At 25.4% G+C, this 26,476-nt stretch overlaps 2 protein-coding genes across 2 annotated transcripts; both read left to right on the top strand.

Moving 5' to 3' along the window:
• On the top strand, positions 1-6,604 carry LOC145829700 (histone chaperone asf1b-like). Its single transcript, XM_082937557.1, has 2 exons — positions 1-66; positions 5,381-6,604. The coding sequence occupies exon 2, from the start codon at positions 5,402-5,404 to the stop codon at positions 6,239-6,241; it is 840 nt and encodes a 279-aa protein (XP_082793683.1). The 5' UTR covers positions 1-66; positions 5,381-5,401; the 3' UTR covers positions 6,242-6,604.
• Positions 6,605-16,088, top strand: LOC145829699 (AH receptor-interacting protein-like). Its single transcript, XM_082937556.1, has 7 exons — positions 6,605-6,751; positions 8,743-8,935; positions 10,219-10,346; positions 11,542-11,615; positions 11,689-11,791; positions 12,205-12,351; positions 15,536-16,088. The coding sequence occupies exons 1-7, from the start codon at positions 6,617-6,619 to the stop codon at positions 15,737-15,739; spliced, it is 984 nt and encodes a 327-aa protein (XP_082793682.1). The 5' UTR covers positions 6,605-6,616; the 3' UTR covers positions 15,740-16,088.
• Positions 16,089-26,476: the final 10,388 nt, after the last annotated feature.

Here is a 26,476-nt window from a genome sequence, read left to right as displayed (position 1 = left end):
TAAAATGGTTGCGCGCGACGTTTTTCTGGGAAATCATTTAGTAGAGCCTAGCAGCGCCAGAGAGAGGTTGTTTACATAAATTTGATTGGTTATTCATTTAATTTACTTAATAATAAACATCATTCAAATAATCTTAATACTAAATGTTAAGCAAATTTGAATTTTTAATGAGTTATTGTTTAACTACAGTATTTTATTAAATTTTTTTTTTTTATTTAAATATTTTATTAAATATATAATCTAGTGAATTTAAAGCATAATCAACAAAAAAAAGTTAACTGATAAGTTTCTAACTAATAAAAATAATAATGTAAAGTATTTAACTAGTAGAGTGTAAAAAAGATTTAAAGCATCTAAGTAAACCTTATAGTTTAAAAAAAATTCAAATATTATTGATAGAAATTTTTTATCATCAGTTTTCCTGAGTATAACAAATTTTTACTAAAATTCTATCAGATTCTGAAATAAACTAATTTTTTATCTTAAGTAATGTTTCCAGCATTATTTTCAAACAAATATCAGAAAGTAACATATGTATGATGGATTAATTCTTTTTATTTATAACATGGTTGCCACTTTACTTGGAAACCTGAAATTTGACTATTTATACAAAAAAAAAACCTGGAAATTTAACATTTGTCACATGTTCAGTCGCAAAATTTTGATTTAACTCAAAAAATCCATCATATAAATAAAAAAGTTTTGTCATCATCAAAAACTTTCTTATTAAAAAACACATTTAAAGTAGCGTTACAGTATCTTTTCAATGTTTTTATACTATTTGACAAAGCTTCAAACCTTAAACTTAAAGTAGACCAAAAAGTGTGTACTTTAAAAGACCTGGAAGAAATTTGGAAAACCTGGAAAAGTTTTTGAAAAAAAAACTAGTGGCAACCCTGTTATATACATTATACTTATACACAAAATTATTGTTACATCTATTTTTATTACAACCACATACTGAGCTTTAATTCTTAATCTTAAAATTTTGTTCTATAGCTATTTTACAGCTTTTAATTTTCAAAGAAGGTATATAACTTTGTTTCACAATTATTCTATTATTAGTCAAGTTTATACCAGGTTCAAACTTATTTTACATTTTCTAGAATGTTTTGCAGCTATTGAAAAAAATATTTTATGATCTATGCCAGGGCTTCTCTTTAACTAATCTAATATTTTTTACTTGACAAAAATTTGAAAAGTAATTTCTTCCTATTTTTATATTACTTTTTACTCATAAATTACTGGTTTAATTTTTTACCCTTCACCAGTTATTCCTGGACAAGATGTTAAAAGGTAACCATGGTGTGTAACCTTGATTTTTACAAGTTGTTCTTATTTTATAGGGTTTTATCTGAGCTATCAGACATTTTTAACCGCTTTTAAAAATTCAAAGTATTTTTTGAGATATAATCGATCATAGTCTGTGACTTCAATAGGTTCTTAATGGAAGGCGCAAACTAAAAACGCAAAAAAAAAGACCATTTCACTAAAAATCTATCTCCTCCTTCATTTTTTAAGCAATCAAATTTTCACAGAAAGTGTATTATTAAATTTTAAAAAGATTGAGTACAGGAATTTTTGGAATTTAAAAAAATAAAATTTTTATTGAAAAAAAAACAACTTTTTTTTTGTCTAAATTTTTTAATATTTTTCAAATTCCAACATTCAAAGTCTTTTAAATTACAAAAGAAACATTTTCTGAAAGTTTGAGGTCTCTAGCTCAAAAAATGAAGGAGAAAATAGATTTTTAGTGATTTTTTAAATTTCCGAGAAAGTTGACCTCAAAAAATTTGCGGTCCAATGATTTGTATTGGAAACTTTTTATAAAAAGTACAATATCTCAAAAGTTAAATAAGATTTTTTAATTTTATTAAAACTGGCTTGTAGTTTGTACTTTGTATGATTTCATATAACATCCAATGTTATTTTTAGTAAAACCCCCTATGCCCTTAAGGAGCTGAATTTATTGTTGTTAGTACTATTATTCAAATAAAAAAATATAACATATGAATGTTTAGTATTTTTTAGAAATTTCCATCTCTTGGTCTGCTTAATACAAGAAAATTTGTAAATATTTATTTTTAATTTAGTATTTTTCAATCTTTTTAATTAAAAAAATACGAGTACATAGTTGTTTTACCTAAAATTTAATCCTTCATTACCTCAGGCTAGTCTTAAATTAAAAATATCAGCATTTTTTTCAAAGCTCTGGCCTGTTTAATTTATTTTTGCAAAAAACAGGCTAGTATGGGCATTTGTTCTAAATTTAAGGATTGTTTTTGTGATATAATCTCTTATAAATTATGTTTTTATAAAAATCCTTAAGTTGATTAAGGACATAGGAGGTCCAAGTTATTTTTTATAAGTTTATTGTATTTTGTACATTTTTACCTGAACTATCAGCAGGTTGTTCATTTAACCCAAAATAACATTGAATTTAAATTATAAGGCAAAAATAATCTGAAAAAACCTTGTATTTGATTCTTTCTGAAAAAAAAAAACCTGACATTTTTAACTAAAATCAATAGAAAACCTTGAATTTGAACTATTCTTTTTAAAAAAACCTTGAATTTGATCATTTGTACACTAAAATTATTAGTTCTAGATTAGAAAGCAATACAAAAAAAGATTTTTTTTAATTGTATTTTTATTGAAAACTCATACAAAGTAACACTAAGCATCTTTTCAGTAATGTTAATTAAGTAAGAAAACTTGGAAGAAAATCAGAAACTAAAGTAATTTTATAAAACCAGCGGCCACTATTTAACCACTTAACACAATTCTAATTAATTTTTGAGATGTAAGCAATCAAAGTCAGTGAGCTCAATAGGTTCTTTATAGAAGGCACAAACAAAAAAAAAAGATAGTTTAATTGATTAAATTAATTTTTTTAATCAACTTTTGTCAAGTTTTTACATTATTTCTTCCTTAAATAGTGTTTAAGGGCATAGGGGGGTAAACACCTTTTTTGGTTTTTGATTTTATTTTATATAGTTTTTACTAAGCTACAAGATGCTTTTTAGAGATTAAAAATTCCAAATAAATTTTGAGATATAGCTGGTCAAAGTCGGAGGCAACAATAGGATCCTTATGGGAGGCGTAAACTAAAACGGCTAATAACTAGAAATCACTAAAAATCTATCTTCTCCTACGTTTTTTGAGATAACTACCTCATATTTTCAGGAAATGTTCCTTGCAGTATTTAGAAAATTCTGTTGGAACAGAATTTAAAAAAATTAAAAAGTAAAAGTTTTATAACAAAAAAACAAAAAAAAACTGTTTATTTTTTTGTTTATTTTTTGTATAAAATTATTATTTTTTTATTTTTAAAAAAATCCTTCTGACAGAATTTTCTAAATATATCAATGAGCATTTCCTGAAAGTTTGAGGTAGTTATCTCAAAAAAAGTAGGATAAGATAGATTTTTAGTGAAATAGTCTATTTTTGCTGTTTTAGTTTGCGCCTCCCATAAGGAACCTATTGTTGCCTTCGACTTTGACTGGCTATATCTCAAAAACTATTTTGAGTTTTTAAAATCTGTAAAAAGCATTTTGTAGCTTAGTAAAAACTATATAAAATAAGATCAAAAACCAAAAAAGGGTGTTTATCCTCCCCTATGCCCTTAAATCTTTTTAATACACAAATAAAAAAAAAAGCTTAAGTTTTATTAAAAACCATCTATTTTTTGGTTACATGACAATTCAAACTCCGACAACTCAAATTCTTAAGAAATGTTTAATAGGCCATATCTTGAAAAGTATCAAGAATTTTTCTAAATAAAGAAAGTAGTTGTAGATCTTTTAATAAGATTATAATATTTAAAATAAACTGAAAATAAAAATTATTAAAAGAGAAATTTAAAAATTACTAAGAATGAGTATACTTTAAAACTTATTTTAGGCGAATCTTTGAAAGTATTCAAAACTTTGCAAAAAAAAAATGGTGAGTAAGTATCAATTATACCTACATGCTTATTTTTCATTTTTTTAAATACAATTTTTTCATAAGTTGTGGCCATTTATAAAAAAAAATTAAGAGTTTGTCAGAATTTGAATTGTTGTGCATCCCTATTTTTTTTAATATAAAATCTAAAGCCTGAAATTTTGAATTGAAAACCAATTTTTACATGATAACTAGCAAAATTTGATTTAACACAAAAAACATAAAATTAAATAGATAACATTTATTGTCATCATCATAATTTACTTTATTAAAGTAGCTTTACAGTATCTTTTCAATGGTGTTATACTACTTAACACATTTTTTAACCTAAAACTTAACTTAAAACTAAAAATAAACCCAAAAACATGTACTTTTAAAAACCTGGAAAAAATTTCCTTCAAACCAGTGGCAACCCTGTTGATTTTCTGAGTTTCTTTTGATAATTGGATTTAAACAAAAAGGGTAAAATTAAATCAGATTCCCACAATTTTTAGCTCCATATTTTATTTAGTATAGTTACACACACACACAGGGTAGCTCAGTCTAGTATGACTTATAAAAAAAAAGTTACCTCAGACTCATTTGATTTTTTTTTGCAAAATTCAGGCTAGCTTGGGTTTTTTCTTAAATCTCATGCTATTTGTAATAACTATATTTTTTCTACACAACTGTTCTTCTGATGTTGCTTTTGTGTTTTGGGTATTTAAGCTTGATGATTTTTTTATTTTTGTTTTTTGATTCCTATTCTTTATTTTCCAGTTTTCTGATTAACTACAACCAACTAAAGCTAGTTTTTGATCACTCCGGCTGGTATTTTGGGTCTTAAAGAATGGCAACCCTTATAAAATATTTTTTCTAGTTTATTTTAAGCTCCATGAAAATTAAAGATGAAAAAGTTGCAACTTGTGTATGTATTGGTTGTTTTTTTTACAAGTATCACTATATTTAAAAATTAGTAGTAAAGTTTTGCATAGCAAGTTTTTTTGTCAAATTGGAATGCAAGCTAAATCAACATCTAAATGATATTTTAATTAATACATATATCTTATTGTTTAGAAATTTTCTTTTATACCTATTTTCAATCATATTATATCAATTTATGTTTTAGTTAGATATAAAAAATATCATATGCAGAACAAACAAAGCCTAATTTCTTGCATTAAAAATTCTTTTAAAATGCACCTTAATAACATAATAAAATGGTCTAGATAGAAATAAATATGATAAAATATTGTTTTATTTTCCCTTAACACATAAAATTATTGGTGTTAATTCTGACAACATAGCTTAATAAGAATTTTATCTAATATCTAAATAACTTATTATTTAACTATTAATTATTGTTAGCTTAAGAAAGAATTAAATAAATTTCTTAGATGTTTATGATCATTACTATAATATATTTTTTTGTGAAAAGTATAAAATATTGTTTCAGGTTTTCTTTAAAAAATAAAGCATGGCAAAAATTCAAATTGTTGGTGTTGAAGTACAAGACAATCCTGCAATGTTTTCTGATCCCTTAAAATTTCAAATTACTTTTGATTGTGTGGAGAACCTAGAGGACGATCTTGAATGGAAAATAATCTATGTAGGCTCATCAAAAGATGAGAGATTTGATCAAACACTTGATTCTGTTCTTGTTGGCCCAGTACCTTCAGGGAGACACAAGTTTGTTTTTACAGCAGATCCACCAAAGCCCAACTTAATTCCCAAACAAGAAGTTGTTGGAGTTACAGTGTGTATCATCACCTGCTCTTACCATTCACATGAGTTTGTAAGAATTGGTTATTTTGTGAATAATGAATACCAGGAGCCTGAGCTGCGTGAAGAGCCTCCACAGGAACCTATTCTTGAAAAGTTGCACAGAAACATACTAGATTCAGCCCCAAGAGTCACTAGGTTCAAAATTAATTGGGGAGATCAGGATGAAAACCAACAGCAAGAAGATATGCAGCAAGTGCAACAAGCCTGCAACTCAGAACTAGACTCTGCAATGGGTGGTTTTGAAAATGAGGTCAATGAAGGTGTTGCTGCTGCTTTTGCCAGCCCAGATCTAGCTGAGAAGCCTAAAAAGAAGAAAGGCAAAGGGTCACCTAAAGTTTTCCTGGATGAAATGGACTTCAATGAGTCAACAGACGAGGAAAGGGACCTGGGTGATGAAGACTCAGATTCTGAAGATTCTTTTGTTGATATTGCTGAAGACTCAGTCCCTCCGCCTACTGTACGGTTAGCAACTGACTCCAACTCTAGGCCTCACCCATATTATGAACATGAAGAGTCCATGGATTTTGATTAACTAAAGCAATCATTTTTATTAAAATTATATTAATTATTAGAAATAGAGGGAAATATTTGAAACACATTGTGTTATGTTCCTGTTGTGTGTCTTAAAAATATAGTATAAAAATTCTATTAAAGTTTCTTGAAATTTTTTTTGGTTTTAAATACTTATAAGAAGTGTATGATTTGTGTTAACTTGTGTGTCAGAATTTTGTTTTTAATAATGTACTTTTTTTTTCTTAACTTGAATAGTTTTATACTGCTGATTTATGTTTAATATTGTTCTCTTTTTAGAATTTTACAATGACTTTGTAAAGCATTCAAAAAGAAAAATTTATGTTATAAAAACCAATGATGTGCATGTTATTTTTCAGTATAATTTTGTAAAATAATGAATAGCCTTAAAAAACTTGAGATTAGAAAAGAAGTAGTAAAAACAGGTGGTGATTTGAATGTAAGTCAACTATGTGATGGATCAAAAGTAATATTTCACTTCAAAACTTACATAAGTAATGAACAAAATGAGGTAAACATCTCTAACGGTTTTATTTACAATAGGTTATAAAAGTATTAATGATTGCAAACTATTGTAAAACTTCAAATGTATTACAGTTGTATTAACTAACTTTATTTTAATTTAAGAATCATTGAAGTTACATAAACTGAATAATAAAAACTTCATTTAATAGAATTTAACATTTAAAGGTCCTAGACTTAATTTAAACTTGATAACAACAAGCGTTATTATAATCAGAAAATTCTTAAATTCTTTATTTAAGTTGATTATCACTTAATCTTAATAAGACTTTTATTGATATAAGTTTATTTATCTACATCAAAAATGACTTACATCTAAACAGAATAAATATAATGATTAATATACACATTTAGTATATGTAGCTAGGCCAATACTGTAATTCAATTAAATTATTAAAAAGTAATAATTTAAAATTTGTAATTATATTGCAATAAAGTAAAAACTAAAAATTTTAAGTAATAACAAAAATGAAACTTCGGTTTTACTTTTTTTTAGATGTATAGTTTTTTAGTCTTTACATAAATTCAATAATATGCCAGAAAAAATAATTTTACCTAATAAATTTTTCTTTTTAAAAATTAAGTTACTATTTTTTGCTTTTAAAACACTTATGTATAAAGATTTACAAGTTAAAGTTTAAAATTTAAATAAAAGAAACTTTTAAAATAAATATAAATTATCAGTTTGTTTATATAGAATGTGAAATTTTAATTAACTTTTAACATATATGTTTTTTTTTTGAGACAAAAAAATACATTTTACAAATTAAAATATTTTTATCATCAACTAAAAAAAAAAAACTAAGAAAATATCTACTTTCATAATTTTTGAACTAGAAATCCAAATTAAAAAAAAAAATTACTTATCTAGTTAAAAGATTTCAAAAATTTAAATTTTAAACATAAAGAAAAAACAAATTGTTAATAGAATTCTATCAGACTTTGAACTAAAATCAAAAGTTAAATCGTGGTTTAGAGGTTTTTTATTAAATTCACAAATTAGTTAAATACTAACCACCTGATTTAATTATCAAAACTGTTTAAATTTATTTCGAAAAAGTGACATTGCTTAAACGAATCTGCAACACTTTAGTCGTTTTCTTAAAAAAGTGGATTTGGTTTAGATTTGTAAAATGTATCTATAACTAAAAGAAACGAATATATTAAACCATAAAATAAATAAGAATATTTTTTTTGAAAAAGTTAATAGCACTAAAGCTACGTTCCTGGTCTTAGTAATATTTAAAATGTTTAATATTTAACTAGTTAAAAAAAAACGTTTCTTCAGTCTTTCAAAATGTACAAAGCCATTCAAAATTTTAATAACTTGCACTTTAAAGCATTGGTTCTTTAACTTTTTAAAGCTAGCTACGGTTTATATAAGGGGTGGGCAGCGTTTGGGCTAGATCTGATCAGTTAAGCGGAAATCTCTTGCCCGCTACATTGAAAACACATTTTGCAAATTAAAATAAAACATTTATTTTAAAGACTTTAAAATATTCTTGTAGATTTTCTTCAACACCAAACACAACAGTATTTAAACTATATATTTAAAATAAAAGAATTAAGTTTCAATAAAATTTAATACTTTATTTAGTTACCTATATTTATTTAATATTCAAAAATTTTTTTGTGTAAAAAATCTTGCACACTTCTGTGCACGGGTGCACTGAATATTTTGAGAAACACTGCCTTAAAACACCATGGATTAAATCTTTTTAACTGTTTGCCTAATTTTTCAAACATTTTTGGTATAGCCATTGTGTGAACTTACCTATTTTGATTCTTATAACATGATAAAACATACAACAAAATAAAATGTTTATTTTTAAAACAGTTATTTTTATAATCAAATATATTTTTCATGTGTTGTACCACTGAATAAACTAAATCAACTAAATGACTATTGTCTAAAGTTTTTCAACCTTTATTGTTATCTCTGTATTTGAAAACTAATTACTCAAAACTAAAAAAACGCAGGAGAATTTGGTTGATGATAGCAAAAACCTTGGGAAGGCTTTTGAGCTGTTGATCGGAAAAAATTTCAAGTTGCAATGTTGGGAGTCATGCGTGAAAACGATGCAACTGAACGAAGTTTCCAGGTTTTACTGTCCGAAATCACAGGTGATTGACTATCCTTTGGTATCACAGAACCTTCGTGATATGCACTCTGGTTTGTGCTTATTATTTAGCCTATTTCTCACATGGAAAAATTACAGGCTAAAGTTTAATTTAGAATCATTTAAAATGTCAACATTTACTTACATGACTTAGTAAAGAATTATGCTCTTAAAAGAAACATTGTGAATTGTTTGTTAATCATTTCAGGTTTATATACCTATTATAAACATTGATAATAACAAAATATTTGTGTTTTATTCACTTTTTTGTTAATATTCTTAAAAAATAAAGCAATTTTACCATATTTTTAGTTTTATCTAGAATAATTTTTCAAATTATAAATTAACTGTGACTTACAATCTATATTCATTTATGGAAGAAAGCGGACCGCATTTAAAAGGACGTTTTCTTAGAGTATTGTTTCAAAACATCTGCTCAAAGTACAAAACACATCATATAGTATTTTTTTCTTGTAACTTGTTCTATTTTATTTTTTGATAGCTACTTTACCAATTAAGTTTTACAACTAATTTTATCTAATTCACTTTTTGTTTAGTAATAATACCTGGTTAATTTGTGGTAACAAATTAAACAACTAAAAAATATTTCTAAACTTATGACGACTATTTTAGATATTTTACATGAAAATAGCTTAGTATTTTTAAACAACAGTTTATCAAAATTTAAATAGTTTAACAAAATTTACTCGCTTATCGTTAAAATTTAATTAGTTTGCTCAACTATATTTAAGGATTGAAGGTGTTCTAACAAACAAGTATTTAATGATTATTGCTATAAGTCATTAATGTGCTGTGATTACTAAAACTAATGTCAATTATTAGTTATGTGGCGGTTAATTGTATTTTAATAGATTAACTGACACACACTACAAAAAAACGCTTAAACAATAAATGTTGGCCTGTTTTAAAGTTGTCTACATATAAAATTTTGTTTTACTTACATGATTACTACTCACTCAAGCTATTATTTTATAATTCAGACCAGTTAAAAATCTTAAAAGCTATATGTTATGGTATCAAATATAAACTATAAATAAAATTTGTTGCTTCTACTTGACAATTAATTTTTGTTTTTTGTGTAACTTTCTACCAAGTAACAAAACCTAAGCCGTTTAAACAGAAAAAGACTAATCTTTCTAAAAAATATACACATAGATGTATAGTATAGTTTATAAATTATACTAGCAAAAGCTGTTAGCTCAGGCTTTTTTGTGCTTCGAATAGTAACAGCCCAAAGTTTAAAATATTTTCTGCTAAATTAAAACGTAAAACTAATACTTGAACTTAGTTTCACAAACTGATGCAAATATTTCAGGTAAAGATCAACATAAGTCGCACACTTGTGGATTTAACGCATTGAAGCTGAAAACATGCGGATACCCGGATCTCGATAAAATGAAAGAAAATCAACCTGACCTTTGTTTTGAATTCGAAGTTATTGAAGTAGGTGTTTTTAATTTAAAATATTTTATGATGATTGTTATTAAGTAAAACTGTTGTTATTCTAAAGCAGTAATTTCCAACCTTTTTGATGCCCCGCACCCCTAAAATATTTAATCTGTTCTCGTACCCCTCGTAGTACATGTAAAGTACATAATAACTAGTGTAAATTTCAAAATTAGCTTTAAAAACACTTAAGATATTTTTTTCTGCTCCTCATCCTGAACTCATTTTTATATGGTTTGAATAGCTTGTTAGCTTTACAAATCGATAGTTATGTTTTGTTTAGTAAATAATATTTCGGTTTACAGTCGCCCAACTTGAATAAAAATCTCCTTATTTATCAAACTAAATTTAAAGCCATCTCGCACCCCTTTGATGCTGCCTCGCACTCCCAAAGGGTGCGAGCACCCCTGATTTGGAAACCCTGTTCTAAAGTGTTAATTTTATGCTTAATGCTTAAAACATATTTATGTCAGGTTATCACCCTTTTTGAAATTATATAATTCTTATAAAGCTTAGATAATTTTTTTTTCCATTTCAAATGTTTTAGTTTAATATTTTATCTAGCTATTATCATAATAAAAATTTTAAAGAGTGTTCTTCATTGAAAAATATTTATTACAAACTCAGATAGTAACTTGTTTCACTGCTGAACGGATTATTAAACTAGGATTATTTTTCAAACAGAAAAAATGTTCTTTTTTCAATACGTTTTTCACTTAAGTTAGATCATTGTTAGGTATACGACGTTTTAATAATCTGTAAAATTTAATTTAGCTATTATAGTAAAAAAATGTTGGTTTGTTAGACAGATTAAAAGTTAATTTTGAATAGTATAATTGATTTTATTTAGCGTTAGAAGATGTACAAAGTGCACTTAAACTATAACTTCAATACAATGTTTGGTTTTGATTTTTTCACAATTAATTAAAATCGCTTAGTAGTTAATTTTATTTTATTAGATAATTTAAGTTCTAAGATTTGGATCTTTTTGTAAAACACTAGTTAAAAGTAGTTTAATAGCCTAAAAAAGTTTTTTAAAGCAAAACTTTTATTAAATGAGAATTAAGCACGACCGTGTACTAAAAATAAAAGTTGAAATTTTTTTAATTAACTCTAATAAATTATATGTTTTGCACATGTTATTTTCAATCTAAAAAACGTCGCATGTCATAAATATTAACAAATGTTTTAGGTACACAAAAACAACGAATACGAAAAAGAGTTGTGGCAGATGGACACAGCAGAGATGATCGAAAACATTCCAAAGTAGTCTTAAGCTTAATAATTTCTTGTTTTTCGCTTAGTAAAAAGAAATTCTCAAAAAGTTTTTACAATACAGTTTTCACCTACAAGGAAACACAAATTTCAAAGAAGGAAATATAAAAGAAGCTGAAAATTTTTATAAGAAGGCTATCAGCTGTTTAAAACATCTACAAATGAAGGTTATTAAAAAAAAATATAAGTAATCATAAGTTTTGCACTTTTCAGCTACTGAACTATTTACAATATTGAAATAAAGCTTGTGAAGATTCAAAAAACCTGCTAAATTAACCCTGGTGCTTGGGTCAAAACTTGCGAGTTGTAACCAGTCAATCTTGTTTGACAGTACATTAACTGTAAAAGTTACTTAACTAAGTTGTTTATGTTTTTATAACTTGTAAAAAACAGCTTTCAAGCTAAACACTGGGATAAAGACTTACTAACTAAAATTTAACTTTTCTTGATTCAATAGTTCATGTGTAGAAAAAGTTAAATAGTATCTTATAATTTAAACATGTTTTTTTTCAAATTCACAACTTTAACAAAAATAGTAAATGTTACCAAAGTATTGTTTTCAACATTAAATATACCGCAGGAGCGACCGGGCACAGAAAAGTGGGTATCGATGGATCGGCAGCAGATACCGCTGATGCTGAACTACGCGCAGTGCAAACTGAACGGAGGCGATTGCACCACCTGCATACACATATGCACCGAAGTGTTAGATAAAGTTGAGGGAGCCGTTAGTTTTTTGTTTTAGCGTATTTTATGGCACATACTCTCACAGGAGATAAAATTTAAGCGTAATAGCAGTAGGTCGCTTTAAATAGTTTTCAAAAATCGGTGTGTTTGAAAAAGTAGATGAAAAATATGTGCCAATTAGATTTGATTTTGTACTGTGAACAAGTAACTTTAACATAATGTAATATTAAACTTATGCATCAGAAAATATAGTTAGAAGTTGATTTTTTTTTAAATTGTAATTGTTTTTAGCTTTGTAAAGTTATAAGACATTCGAATAATTCCTTTTAAGCTAACTAGTGTTGTTATTATCATTCAATAAGCAAGTGTTATTCTTTAGTGCTTAATTTAAGTATTTGACTGAGTTTTTCTCAGCATAAAAGTAAGTATTTGTAGTTGTTAAACTAATTACTTACTTTTATTATGGTTTAATTAGATAATAAAGCGATGAAAATATTGCTTTAGGTTATCAACCAGGGGCGTCGCGTGGGGTGTTGCACTGCCGCAACTGCACCACCTTGAAATTTTGTAAGAAAAAAAAAAGTATCTATAACGTTTTCGTTATTTTTTTGAACGAAATCTCTTTTAAAACTTCAGTTTTGAAAACGACCATTTTGCCCACTTCACTGCCGCAAACTCTTAGCTGACTGCCGCAAATGAACTCAAAAAAGCAAAATTTCTTCAAGAATTACCGCAAAATCAATATCTTGCGGTAAGTAAGCTAAGTTGAAAATTCCCTAAAACAGGACTGCTTAAGTATCATCTACAAGCTATTGTAAGCATAAAATAAAAACAAAGCTAAGCTACTGCAAAGGATTAAACTTGAGTTTATGTACCCACATGATTTTTTAAATTTAACAGAACACTTCTATTAAAAGATTTGTCATAAATTGCATATTTTGAAAAAAAGATAAAAACCCTAAATCACCAAAGTCTTAAAAATTTGATTTTTTATTTTAATCTCCATACATAAACTTAACTATAACTGATTATTGTTATCATAAAGTTAATAAAATAAATAATAAAATTTAAGTTCTGAAAAAAAAAGAATTAAGAAGTTTATTATAAACTTCTAGTTCACTCTTACAGAAAAATATTTTAGGTTTATATTAAATAAAAAATAGTATTATTTAAACAATCACATATTTAAATAAAGTAAATAGCCTTAACTTAGAAACTTTGATTACTTAGAGTAGTTTAACATTTTAGGAAAATTTAGTCAACCTCTACTTTATATGACTTTTGGTTTAATTTTTTCATAAACAAAGCAAAAAATTTAGATAAAATTGTTGAAACATGGTTGCCTTGCCTCATAATCAGGATAACTTAGAAATGTTAAAAACTCAAGATGACCCAAGATAAATTAAAACAGACCAAATTAGAAAAATATTCAGGCTGACTAAAGCAGTTTTAATTTTTACTCTGAAAATAACAAGCTTATTTAAAATTAAAAAATAAGTGTTTTACTCCTATGGCCACATGAAAACTAACTAACCAAATTTTTACTTCTATAATGGTTACATATTTATAAGTTATCTTTAAAATTCATGAAAAGTTCAACAGCCTCACAACTAAACTTAAAAAAGTTGAGCTCCTGACAAAAATACTGTCATCAAAATGAAAAACAAATTAAAATTATGTAAAGAAAAGATACCCTTAAAAAACTATTGAATTTTAAAACTCCAACAAAAAACATTAAAGTTAGAAAAAAAGTTTATAAAAATTTTAATGTTTGTAAAAAAAATGTGCAAATTAATGAGGGGTAAGGGGGGAGGGTGTATAGGCACTTTTTTACATGTTGTCCTTATTTTAACTTTTTCAGAAAGCTAATAGTTACTCTTTAATAAACTTGAAATTTCCAATTAAACTTTTAGTTACAACCAGTCAAAGCCAGAGAGTACAATGATTTATTATACAAGGAGCAAACCAAAACAGCAAAAAATACAATTTTACAGAAAACCTATATTCTCCATCATTTTTAAAACAATTTTTAATTAAACTTTTTCATCCTAATTTTTATAAAATTTTATACTTTTGATGAAGAGAAGTTTTAAATTTTTAAGTATCAATATATATTTTTAAGTATACAAAAAAAAAACTTTTGTTATAACTTTTTTTTTTGGTGTTTTAAATATCTAATTTAGGAATTTTTTTTGTTTTATAAAAGAAACATCTAAAGATTTTGAGGCCAACTTATAAAAAAAAGATATGATTTTAGTGATTTGATTTATTTGTTGTTTGAGTTTATATTATAAAAATAAGGATTCATTTGTACCTCTGACTGTGAATTACCATATCTCAAAAATTTTTATGAATTTTTAATATTGATAAAAGATGACTTGTAGTTAAATTAAAACTGTATAAAGTAATTTCAGTAAAATAATTCTAAAGTAGATGTTAAGGGCATAAAGGGGAGGAGGGGGGGGGGGGGGGGGTTAAAACATTTTTTTAAACACTATTTTAGTTTGTGCCTCCCATTATGAACCTTTTGTTGCCTTTGACTTTGACCGGCTATATCTTAAAACATGTACTGAATTTTTAAAATCTGTAAAAAGCATCTTGTAGCTTAGTGAAAACTACATAAAATAAGATCAAATTGTAAAAAAGTGTTTTATCCCCCCTATGCCCTTAAAAGCAAAGCTTATCTTCAGGTGTAGCAAAAGTTCAGTTGTTTTCAAACTTGACAGTAAAAATAAATTTTTATTAAAATAATTGATTTTTTTTTAAATTCTGCACCACCTAAAAAAAATACCACGCGACGCCACTGTTATCAACTATTAAATTATTTATTTTATAATTTAAAATTTTTATGTATTTGTCCCTTTAGTCCTTAACAGTCCTCAAAATTAAAACTGGTTGTTAATTAGAAGTATTTTTATAAACTGAGTTAATTTAAAAATGGTTTAGTTGTATTAAAAGTTTTTGTTAAAAAATACAAATAAGAGATAAAAAAGTAGTATAACCTAAATTCGCTTTTAAAGATTATTATTATTAAAAAAATTGTTTTATGCAACCAGTACAACTTTAAAATAGTTAGCGTTTTATACTGTATAAAAAAAAAAACCTTTATAAAACATCAAAAAAAAGAAATAATTGTTACTTGTTTCCAATAAAATTAGCTTGAAAATTACAAAAGTTTTGACTTGACTTACACTCAAAACACCTTAAACTAGTCTCATCTTCAGGACAACGTGAAGGCGTATTTTAAGCGAGGCAAGGCTCACTCCATTCTATTGAACGAGCGCGAATGTTGCGAGGACTTCACCAAGGCAATAAAGCTCGACCCTAAAGTGCGACATGCTGTTGAGAAGCAACTCAGAGCGATGCAGCAGCAGTTGAAGTCACGTGACAAGGATCTGCACCAATCGCTGCGCGGCATGTTCGACTGACGCGTGTCAGTTTGAGTTTTTGTAAACAAATGTTTGCGACGCACCAATTATATCGGTCGTTCCAGCCATCTGCCAACTTTTAAACTTGCACTATTTTATTTGTATATAAGTTAACAATATGATTCAGATTATAATCAGTTTTTTGTAATAACCCTGTAAAATATGTTTTTTGTTGTTACTTGAGCTTCTAATGAATTGTAATTTTCCATGATGAGTGTTTTGAACTGTTTTTAACGTTTTTACTTATAAGTACAAATTTTTTTGATCGATATATTTTTTCCGTCTGTTTTTATAGTCGTTTTCAAGTGATGTTGACTTTATTAAATGCTAAATAAAAATGCTGAAAGTATAGCTATTTTAAGAAAATGTAAAAATTTAGTTTTTAGGTTTTTTTTATAGTTTAAAACTTACCTTATTAATCTTATTTAATGTCAAAATATATTAACGGACAAGATCTAGGTTGTTATTTTTTAATGAAAGTTAATTTATTGATTTGTTCAGCAAAATAAAAGTTTAATTCAACAGCTTAAATTGTAATCAATACTCCAGTTGATACCTTCAAATAAGCTTAATTTGTTTAAAAAAGCTGTGTAGCAAAACAACGAATTTAAGGAAACTTTAACCTTAAAAATTTTAATTTCAAAATTCTTTTTATTACAAGATAAAGTATTTACATACTTAAACCCAAGTTTGGAAGTTTAACTATTAAACTTAAATAAAAAGTATTGAAACTTAAATTTTGTTAGATATATCTAACAAGAACGAATACAATGGTCATGTGCTCTTAAACAACTAAGAAAACTAGACTAAAAATTTTTTAAAGTATACTGTGTTATGTCATGAATAAAAAAATGTTTCTTCGTATACTTTTTCATATATCTACAAGTTATCATTAAGCTATCTGACTTTGAGCTCTCATATCTCGAAAACAATTAGAACTAAGTTAGTCTGTTTAAATTTTCTGGTAGCTGAGACAAACGTCTAGATAAATTTTTTTATTCTCTGCTGTTTTTTACCTATTATAAAAAGTTTAATAAGCATAAATAAGTGGTAAGCCAATACAACAAGCATACTAGATGTCTTTTATCCGCTATTTAAAATACTTTCTTTCGTAGTTTTACTTCTGTAATAAAAAAAACATTATTTAAAGCAGGGTTTCCCAAACTCATTTACTAAATCGCCCCCTTTTCAGAAATTTAAAAAAAATCGCCCCCCACGATTTTACAAAGTAGTTTTTCTCTTGAGTACAAAATTTTAAGCCAAAAAATTTGTGTTCGAAATGTAATTTAGTCTGGTACTTCTTTTGCACGCACTTTTGGGCTATGTTCAAAGTAGTTTACAGGGCTTGAGAAAATAATCTACAGTTATTTTCTTATAAGCCCAGTAAATTATATTAAAATACTTAATTATTAAAAAGCTTTTTGTAACTTGTAATCAATCCTGTTTAAATATGAATTGTTTTAAACAACTTATATTTACTAAAAAATCTTTTCTAATTTCAACTCGTTAAAAAACGTGATTTCGGGCTGCATAATTTAAAAAATAACATATAAAAAATAAAAAAAACTCGAGGGAAATTGTAATAAAATGATAGTATTATTGTGATCGAGGAAATACTATTGTGAACTGAAACCCAAGTTGAAAGCGTATTTCAAAACATTAAGTATCAAAAAACTGAATTTTATTTATTTTGCAGAAAGAAGTTTTCAAGTTACTAAGCGGGTCGAAATTTGACTGGATCTGAACCGTACGTTACCCATCTAAGATCTTAACTGAAAGCTGGCATTATAACAATGTCTCATATAACGAATTTTGTACATTTAGAATTTAATAGTACTGAGTAACTTATTTAAGCCGCACAAAATACTTAATTTTTTTTTATAAATAGGCATATTTTAGAAATACTAAACCAAAGAATAAAAAACTATAAAAGAATGAACAGTTTATTTTACACATAATGAATTAATTATTAAAACATAAATTCTGATCTAGTTTGAGGAAGTTTGACCGACTGATTGATTATTTCACATGAAAAGTGGTTTCATCAACAGCTTCAGTTAATGCAGTAAAATTATTAATTTCAATGCGAAGATATATTATAAGCAAGTTAGCTGTAAAGTTAAAAATTTAATTTTAAACAATTTAAACTATATGTTTTGTAGTAGAATACCATGAAATAGTATTTGACTTGGAATAACCTTGAGAAACTAAACCTTAATTCTAACAACTTTTTTTTTCCTAATTTAAATTCAGAATAAAAATCTAATGTTTTACAGTTAATTCTTTGAACAGAAAGTAATCAATTAAAAAAAAAATTAATCAGGTTAAAATTTAGTTTTGTAACTGTAGCAGTCTTTTTGATTGCTTATTTAATTGTTTTTTTTTTCTAGCTATTAGCCTATAATAATTTAACAGAGAAATATAGTGAGAAACTAAAAGCTAGTGTGGAACTATAAAAATAAACAACACGTTCTAATTGCTAAGATATTTTGAATTAAGATAAAATAAAATACGGTTGTATTAATAGTTTAAAATACCTCAATATATAGATTTTTTAACATTAATAAATCAAATTAGAAAATAAAAATGAGTTTAAGAACCTTTTTAATGAAAAAATTTTAAGTCATCTCAAATAAAGACCTTAAATCTATACTCTTTTAAAACCAAAAAAATCTTATTTGAAATAAAAACTTTAATGGTTATCAAGATTTTTTTATTTATACAGATTAAACAAGAATAAATTAATATTTTTCCAATAAATATTTTAATCACTGTGCTTTAAAAACATTGAGTGTAATGTAAAACGACAAATGTAAACTACAAAATTAACCAGGTCAAAAAAAATATTAACAACTTTAAAACATAAACCATTTAAAAGTTTCATTAGACTTCCGCTTAAGTTCGCACTTTGAACAAAATCAAAAAAGTGCGAACTCAAAAATGCGTTATGATTTATTTTTACAAAATGACAAATTTCAATATGTTATATGCAATAATGTTATGAATAAACATGAAATCCACTAAAACATAAAACAAACATTCATTTAAAAAATAGATCTATATAAGTTATAAAATATTATAATTTTTTTGTTATATTGATACTTAGTTAGTAATAGACTTTTTTTATGTTAAACTTAAGAAAATATAAATCTGCACTTTTTTTAGGTAAAAACTCAAGAGAAAGTCTACCGTAATTAATATTCATTAGACATTATGCAAACCTGTTGTAGAAGAAATAACTTAATAAAATTTTTATTATAAAAAGACTACTTAAATACAATACAAACCAGGTTAAATAATAAAAATTTAAAAAAATCAAATTAAAAAAAAATTACATAAAATAATGTTTGCTACTGAAGTCTTAATATAATGTGATAGATGAAGTTAATGTAAGCTTACAAGTTTTGTATATCTGGTTCATAATCAGTAAAATAAAGCCTAAAGTCACCTCCTTTACAAATATCTAGATTAGATATTTTGCTCAAAATGTTGATAACTAAACTGAAGCTTTCTTAATATCATAGCTAGAAGGAACAGCTATAAAGAACAATCTAAATTTCTCTTAAATGATTGGATACTTTTGTTTTAGTTTTTGTTGAGTCTAAAAACTTTCAGATCGTTGTTTGGAAAAATTTACTTTAAGTTCAAGTTCAGTTTGTAAGTCTGAGATGGTTTCCTGTAAGTCGTTTACTTTAAGAAGATCTGCCTCGAAGGGATTCATATTTTTATCTTTATGATAGCTTTTTTGTGTCAAATCAAATTTTACTACTTAATATGTCAAAATTGTTAAACATTTCAAAATTTTCCAGGTTTCTTTTTTGCCTAAATTGTCAAACTCCAGGTTTTTCCAGGTTTCTAGGTAAATTGGCAACCCTATATAGTTTTATTTCTTAGTCTAACTTAGTAATTTTTCAAAAAACAATTGGAAATATCATGAGGTGATACTTCATAATAGACAACATAGATTTTTCAAACCATTTATGATCACAAATAACATATATGTCAGGTTATAAAATGTCGAGAGGGATTCCGATAGTCTATGATCTATGTAATTTTTAAATAAAAAAATATGTGAATGAAAATATGTTATTTACTTGAAAGTAGGAGTCATAAGCAATTGGTTTTTTTTTTCTATATTTTACATAAACAAAATAATTTTTTTTGTTTAAGTTTTACCTCAGGGTCAAATATTTAATAGCAAGCTAAAATTAGTAAAATAGCAAGATAAAAAGTAAAAATTTTATACCTGCCCAAAATTTTAAAATCGCCCCCTTTTCGCCCCCTTACTAGTTATCGCCCACCCTTTCGCCCCCTTGCTAATTATCGCCCCCCGACATACTAAAATCGCCCCCAGGGGGGCGATATCGCCCACTTTGGGAAACCCTGATTTAAAGCTTAAATTTTAGAGCTACTGACCGTAACTGAAGTGAACTAGTTTAAAATAATATGTTTTTACAAATGTTATGGAAAAGCTTTAATTAAAAAGAATCATCACAAATACTGTGTCTTAACTACGGCAAGTGATTAATCTTCACGTAAGTAGATTAATGAAGGAAACTTAATTAAAATTATTTTATTTACTAAGGCAGTTGTTTGGTTAAAATGTACTTACAACATATACTACTCGATGACCGAAAGGTTGTTTCGTACACCAGGTTCTTAGACCAAACTTTTTCAGCGCTTTTTTAACGTTTAATATATATAAAGTAATTACAAGTTTAAAAAAAAAAGTAAATAGATTTTAAATTTGTAGCTGTGTTTGTTAGATAAAAACCGTATACTATTCATTACAAGCTCAAAAGTGTAATTGCTTATTTTATGATCAAATAATAGTTTATTAAAAGATAATAAATGATTCTCAAAATATTTGGTCCTAGGACCTGGTGTAAACCACTCGGATACATTTAAACGTCTCAATCAAATAAATGTATTTTAGGTTCAAGAATTATCTATATTTTTAATTTTTTTATTAGAAATTTATGTGCTTTATTTATAAAACAACGATATTTAATTAGGTAAAACACTTTGAGAAGCATTTTTTTAAACTTCTAAATATTTCTTGTACAATTGTGAAAAAAAACATAACTTTAAACCTCTAATAAATAAAACATGGTTTTATAACTTAAAGTACTTAATTGTCGTATAACACTGTTACGATTAACAATATTTGTGTTGTAGTTCGATTAAAAGCAGCTGTGTAAAGTAAAAATAGTTTTAACCTACAGTTATAGTGGTTATTTCGCTAAGATATTGCGAAATAATATTTTACTCACGTTGAGATCATCTATGACATTTCTATTGAGCACAGGTCACGATTTAGCTAAAACTTGCGGGATCTGAAGTTTAAAATTTCTGTAAAAACTAGACAAGTGCTGGACAATGTACTGGACAAGACGTTAAAAGGTATCTAAGTGGTGTGAGATCCAATAACCGAAATGTTTTTTCGTACACTAAGTCCTAGGACCAAATACTTTGAGTACTTTTACTGTAGTTCAATAAAGAATGTGTGTATCCTTTAAAGATAAAAAATAAGTTTTGGAACGGTTTAACTTTCCTTTTTTAGTGGACTATTGTTGTTATTACTAGTTTTGTTACTACTTATATAGTTTGTTGTATAAAATTTTATTTGGGTATCAAAGCCTTGGTGTCTTAAACAAAGTTCTTTCATAAAAAAGAAAATATAAATGTAAAAAAAACTGACAAAACTATTGTAAGACTATAACTTTGCATCTATAATAAAACTTTATGATAATGAAACCAGGGTTGCCAAAAAACTTTAAAACCTGGAAAAAGTTGGAATTAGACAATTTAGACTAAAAAACCTGGAATTTGAGATATTCTGAAAAAAAACCTGAAAAAACCTAGAATTTTTAATAATTTTAACACGTTAAGTAAAAAAAAATTCAATTTGACTCACAAAATCTACTATATAGATGAATTTTTTTGTCATCTTCAAACATTTTTTTATTAAAAAACACATTTAAAGTAGCTTTAGTTTCTTTCTAATGTTTTTATGCTATTTTACACAGTTTTTTACCTTAAACATAAATTTAAACTAAAAATAGACCCAAAAATGTGTACTTTCAAAAAACCTAGAGGAAATTTTGAAAACCTGGAGAAATTATTTTTAAAACATTTGGCAACCCTGTGAAACTGATGTTAATAGACGAAAATATTGAATATCAAAAGTAAAAACTAGTTTTGAACAATTTCTATAATTGGTAAAATTTACCAACTTTTTTTATATTTAGCTTATAACACATTGAACAAAATAATAAATTATAGATAACTTTTTAATGATTTTCTAGTATTTTGTTCAATATGTTATAAGCTAAATCTAAAAAAAGACTCATTTAGTACTCATGAAGTAGTTAGTACTTATTAAGTTACAAAGTTACTGAAAGTCTTATTGGTTTTGTATTGGTTTCTAACAAGTTTAAATCAGAAGCGTTTTTTGAGTGGTTTCATATGCAGCCCTTAAAAGGAGAATCTAATAAACTTACAAAAATGTTTTTTCAATCAGAATTTCTGCATTTGTTAATAGAACTGATTGTGTCTTTTTAGAAATTTAAAAATATTTATTGCTGAGTTTTTAAGATTTAAAAATTAAGAAAATTTCAAAAGTTGCTTGCGCACAGTTAGCTGTCAGCTGAAAGAGATTTAAAATTAAAAATTAACAGTGATGTTATAATAAATTCAAACTTTAAAAGACCCTATTTTCAAAAGGAATTTTTTTACTAAATTGTTTTAAATATTCAATAGAAATACTTAAACAAGTTACCAATGATGAATATGCATTTTTTTGAACGATAAAGTTAAATATTACTTTAAAAGTATTCAATCTTAATCAAGTAAGTTTAACTACACTTAGTTACTTGAGAATATAAATTCATATAAAGAAAATTTTTATTAGTGTTAATTAGTTGGCAATTGAAAATTGGTTTATATTAAATCAGACTCCCCATACAATCGTATATAATGTTATCACAAAAATATTAGATACTTTTATTTAACTTTTCATGTTTTGAATCTAAAAGTGACAAATTAATATTTTCTTCAATACTTCATCTATCTTAAAAGTTTTTTCGTTTCTTTATCATTTATATTTTACTAAAGTTTTATACTAAAATCTTTATTAAAAAAAAAAGATTTTCAAACTTTTATAAATTAAACTAAAACTCAAATATTTGATACAACAATAAAGTTGATAAAAAATGTTTAAATAATTGAATTCAAATTTAAAAAAAGTTAAAGGGCACTTTAAAAGTATCTAAGACTTAACAACTGCTTACATTAGATTTATAAAAAAAATCTTTTAGGAATTTAAGTATGATTTCTTGAATAAATAGCTAATATTTTACAGAATAAGATAGTTTTCATAACAGTTAATATCAGTTTATATCAGTTTAAAAATTAAAACAACTTTCTTTTTTATTATTACTTTTGAAGAAAAGCTTCTATTGTAAAAATAAATTTTTTAAAGCCAAGTAAAGTTTTATCTTTTTTATTCAAAGTTTTATTTATCTTTAATGAGTTCTATGCTTTTGATTCTAAAGGTTTTAAAAACTGAGAACAAGTTTGCTTTTGTGAATGTAAGTTATTTTTGTTATTTGATAAAAAATTTCAGCTTTAACCAAACTATTTTATTTTGAAATTGAAAAATCAAAAGTTCATTCCTTTAAAACTAATAATACTTTAAATTTGATACGTTTATCTTTAAGAATAACATTTAAAGACCTTAATTTATTGATAGTAATACTTTCAAATAAATTTTTAAAATGTTAACAATTTTTTTACTTAAGATTTTAGTAATAATCAGTATACTTTAAGAATTATAAAATAAGTTAAAACTTTTATCCATTTCGTATGTCCTCAACGAAAAAAAAAACAGTAACAATTAGCACATTAAATCTTAAGTAAAATACTAGATAGCTGAGTTTAATAGTTTTAAAATAGTCTAACTGACTAAAAGCTTTTACAGTATTAGTTATAAAAAAACAATGTATCAACCAATTTACAAACTTGAAAGTCCAGAATCGAAAAACACAATGTAAAGTTTAAATGATGCTTCCTCAAATTCACAACACTTTATTAATACCAAGATAATTTTACCAATGCTCATGATACATTGATAGATGTCTTATACACGAGTGACAATTCTGATGTTTCAAAGGAGTTCGCTGAGGCAATTGAAACTGTAAACAGTCTATTTTAGACAACTGACGATGAATAAATCTTCCAGACAATCTCATTTTATGATGATGCTGTTGAAACTGATAAGTATAATGATAAAAATTTCATTGACCACAGTTTTTCGAAATTACCGAATATTATCAAAAGTGAATTTTCTGACATGCCTGGCGGTTTTTAAAATAATCAAAACGAAGAACGCAGTTTAAATAATACAGTCTACATCAAATGTAATGAAATATTTGTGCAAGATATTTCTATTATTGATGTAATTTTATTGTTTACTTATTTCTAATTAAAAAAAATTAGTTACATATCTGCCTTTTAGTATTTTTTGTTTTTAGTCCAAAAATATATTTAAACTCGAGATGTAAATATTGAAGTTTTGTTAAAGTAAATCAAATAAAATTAGTATATTGTAACTTTTCTACTAAATAATATTTTTTTTTAATAAATAGATTGTTTACATATACAGTATTATGTTTCATTAATCATTTTATACGAAAAATCACAGGTATCGGGTTGATTGTTGGTGTGGTCGTGTTTCTGCTGGTTTTCTGTATCCTGTTCAGAATATTGCGTTTGAACGAGGTGGAGAAAAAAAGAAGCAAAAAATACAATACAAATCCATCAACATAAAGTTAGTTATTTCTCCATATACCTAATATTTCGAATGCGTTTAACTTTAATAAATGAAACGATGTTATAATAAAACTATTTTATAAGCAACTAATACAAAAAAAAACTTTTTAATAAAGGCATACTGTTTAATACTGTTTGTTTTTAGGATTTTATAAATTAAATTTAGGTGTTTTAGATTTTACAAGGTAGTTATTAATTACTTTTTACTAGATGTACTTTAACAGTTTTTGTAATTTATATATTAGTATTATACGATTATGTCTCAGTTTTTTTACTTTACTATAGCTTCAGAAACATTTTGCTTTTAATTTAAAAAAGTCTAAGTTAAAAAAACTACTTTATTTAACTTTTACTAACTTAAAAGTTTAATATAAAACTTTACTTATTTAATTAGTTTTTAGTTTTCAGAACAATGTAAATTTTTACAATGATTTTTATTATTAACTAAACAACTTTTTAAACTAATAAGTCGATTAAAATTAGTTTTAAGTACTGATATTTTTGTACAGCAATACAGGATCTGCAGGTGTAGAAGTGAAAGTCAATGGAAATGTTCCGTACCACGCGAATCATTACTATAGTGATAACATCGTTTAAAACTATTAGAAGAAATTTAGAAACAGTTTTATTGAGCTTTTTAAACTAAAATAAACTGTTTGAAACTAAATGAAACTAAATGTTATTAATTGCTATAAAGTTGTTACAGACTTTATTAACTTTTCTAATTAGTATTGATATAAAAACAAATATTTAAGTATTATAATTTATTTTGTTAGTTTATTTTAATCATAAAACTTAGTAAAATAATTAAGTTTTCTTGTGTTACAGCTGCTAGATTCAAATCGATACTTTTACTGAAAAAGTTGTACACTAAAAAATAAAAAGATTTAGTCCTAACCTTGACATGAAGCAATTTAATATGATTGCTTATTTTTATTTAACACTAACACCATAATTTTTTTTATTAGGAAAAAGTCTTAAAATAAACAAAATACTTTTCTAACGTATAAAATTAATGTAATCTAGAATGATAGAGCTTTTTGAATCAATAAAAATATTTTTCAAACCTTGGTTTTTAATTTAAAAATAGAAATAGTTCTTTTATTTTGTATTTTTTAAATTACAAATATTTAGATGCTTATGTGAATCTTTACCTTAAAATAAAGCTTTAACTTCCAACTTTTATTTTGGTGCATTTTATTACTTTTGTTTATACATTGGTTGTTACAATTAACCGAAATTTCATTAATATATATAATTATTACATTTTAAAGTTTAAAATTTATGATTCTAATTATAAAACTAAAACAACTTAAAATTCAAACACTAAATTAAAAGAGCTATTTTTGTAAAATTTTCATCGTTGTGTATTTTAGCTTTGATTTTACTTTTTTTCAGTACTCGGGATGGGAGTACACTTAAGAAAGAAAATAATTATCTAAGTAGAATACGTAAAAATTTATTTTATAAGGTTTTTACTATAAAAAACAACACACGTAAAGTAATTAAACGATCTAGACAACAAATATGTTAGAAAAGTTAAAGTTAAAAAGTATTAAAAAGTTTTGAAATAAACTCAAGATAAATTAATTAGATAAAATAATGACCAAAAAACTATTTCTCAAAGTTTTATTTGTTAATTTCTATAGCTAACTTTAGAGGTGTATAATTTTTTTAAACATTTAATACGTTACATTTTTAAATAACTTTGTGCAACAAAAAGTTTCGTATCACTAACTCGTGTTGAAAACGATCAACTTTTTATTTACTAAAACTACTACAATCACTCGAGGCAGGTGCTGACATACTTCAGCCCGCATCAACTTTGAGTTGAGTTAAAAGCGACTTAAGTTTTGTTAAAGAAAAGCAAAGTTTCTAGTTTAATGATTTTTTTTACAACTGAAG

Source organism: Thalia democratica, chromosome 2 (assembly GCF_965202585.1).
Source record: "Thalia democratica chromosome 2, ktThaDemo2.hap1.1, whole genome shotgun sequence".
In the NCBI taxonomy this organism is placed as follows: Eukaryota; Metazoa; Chordata; class Thaliacea; order Salpida; family Salpidae; genus Thalia; species Thalia democratica.
The sequence above is the reverse complement of the archived record's forward strand: the minus strand, read 5'-3'. Positions and strand labels throughout refer to the sequence as shown.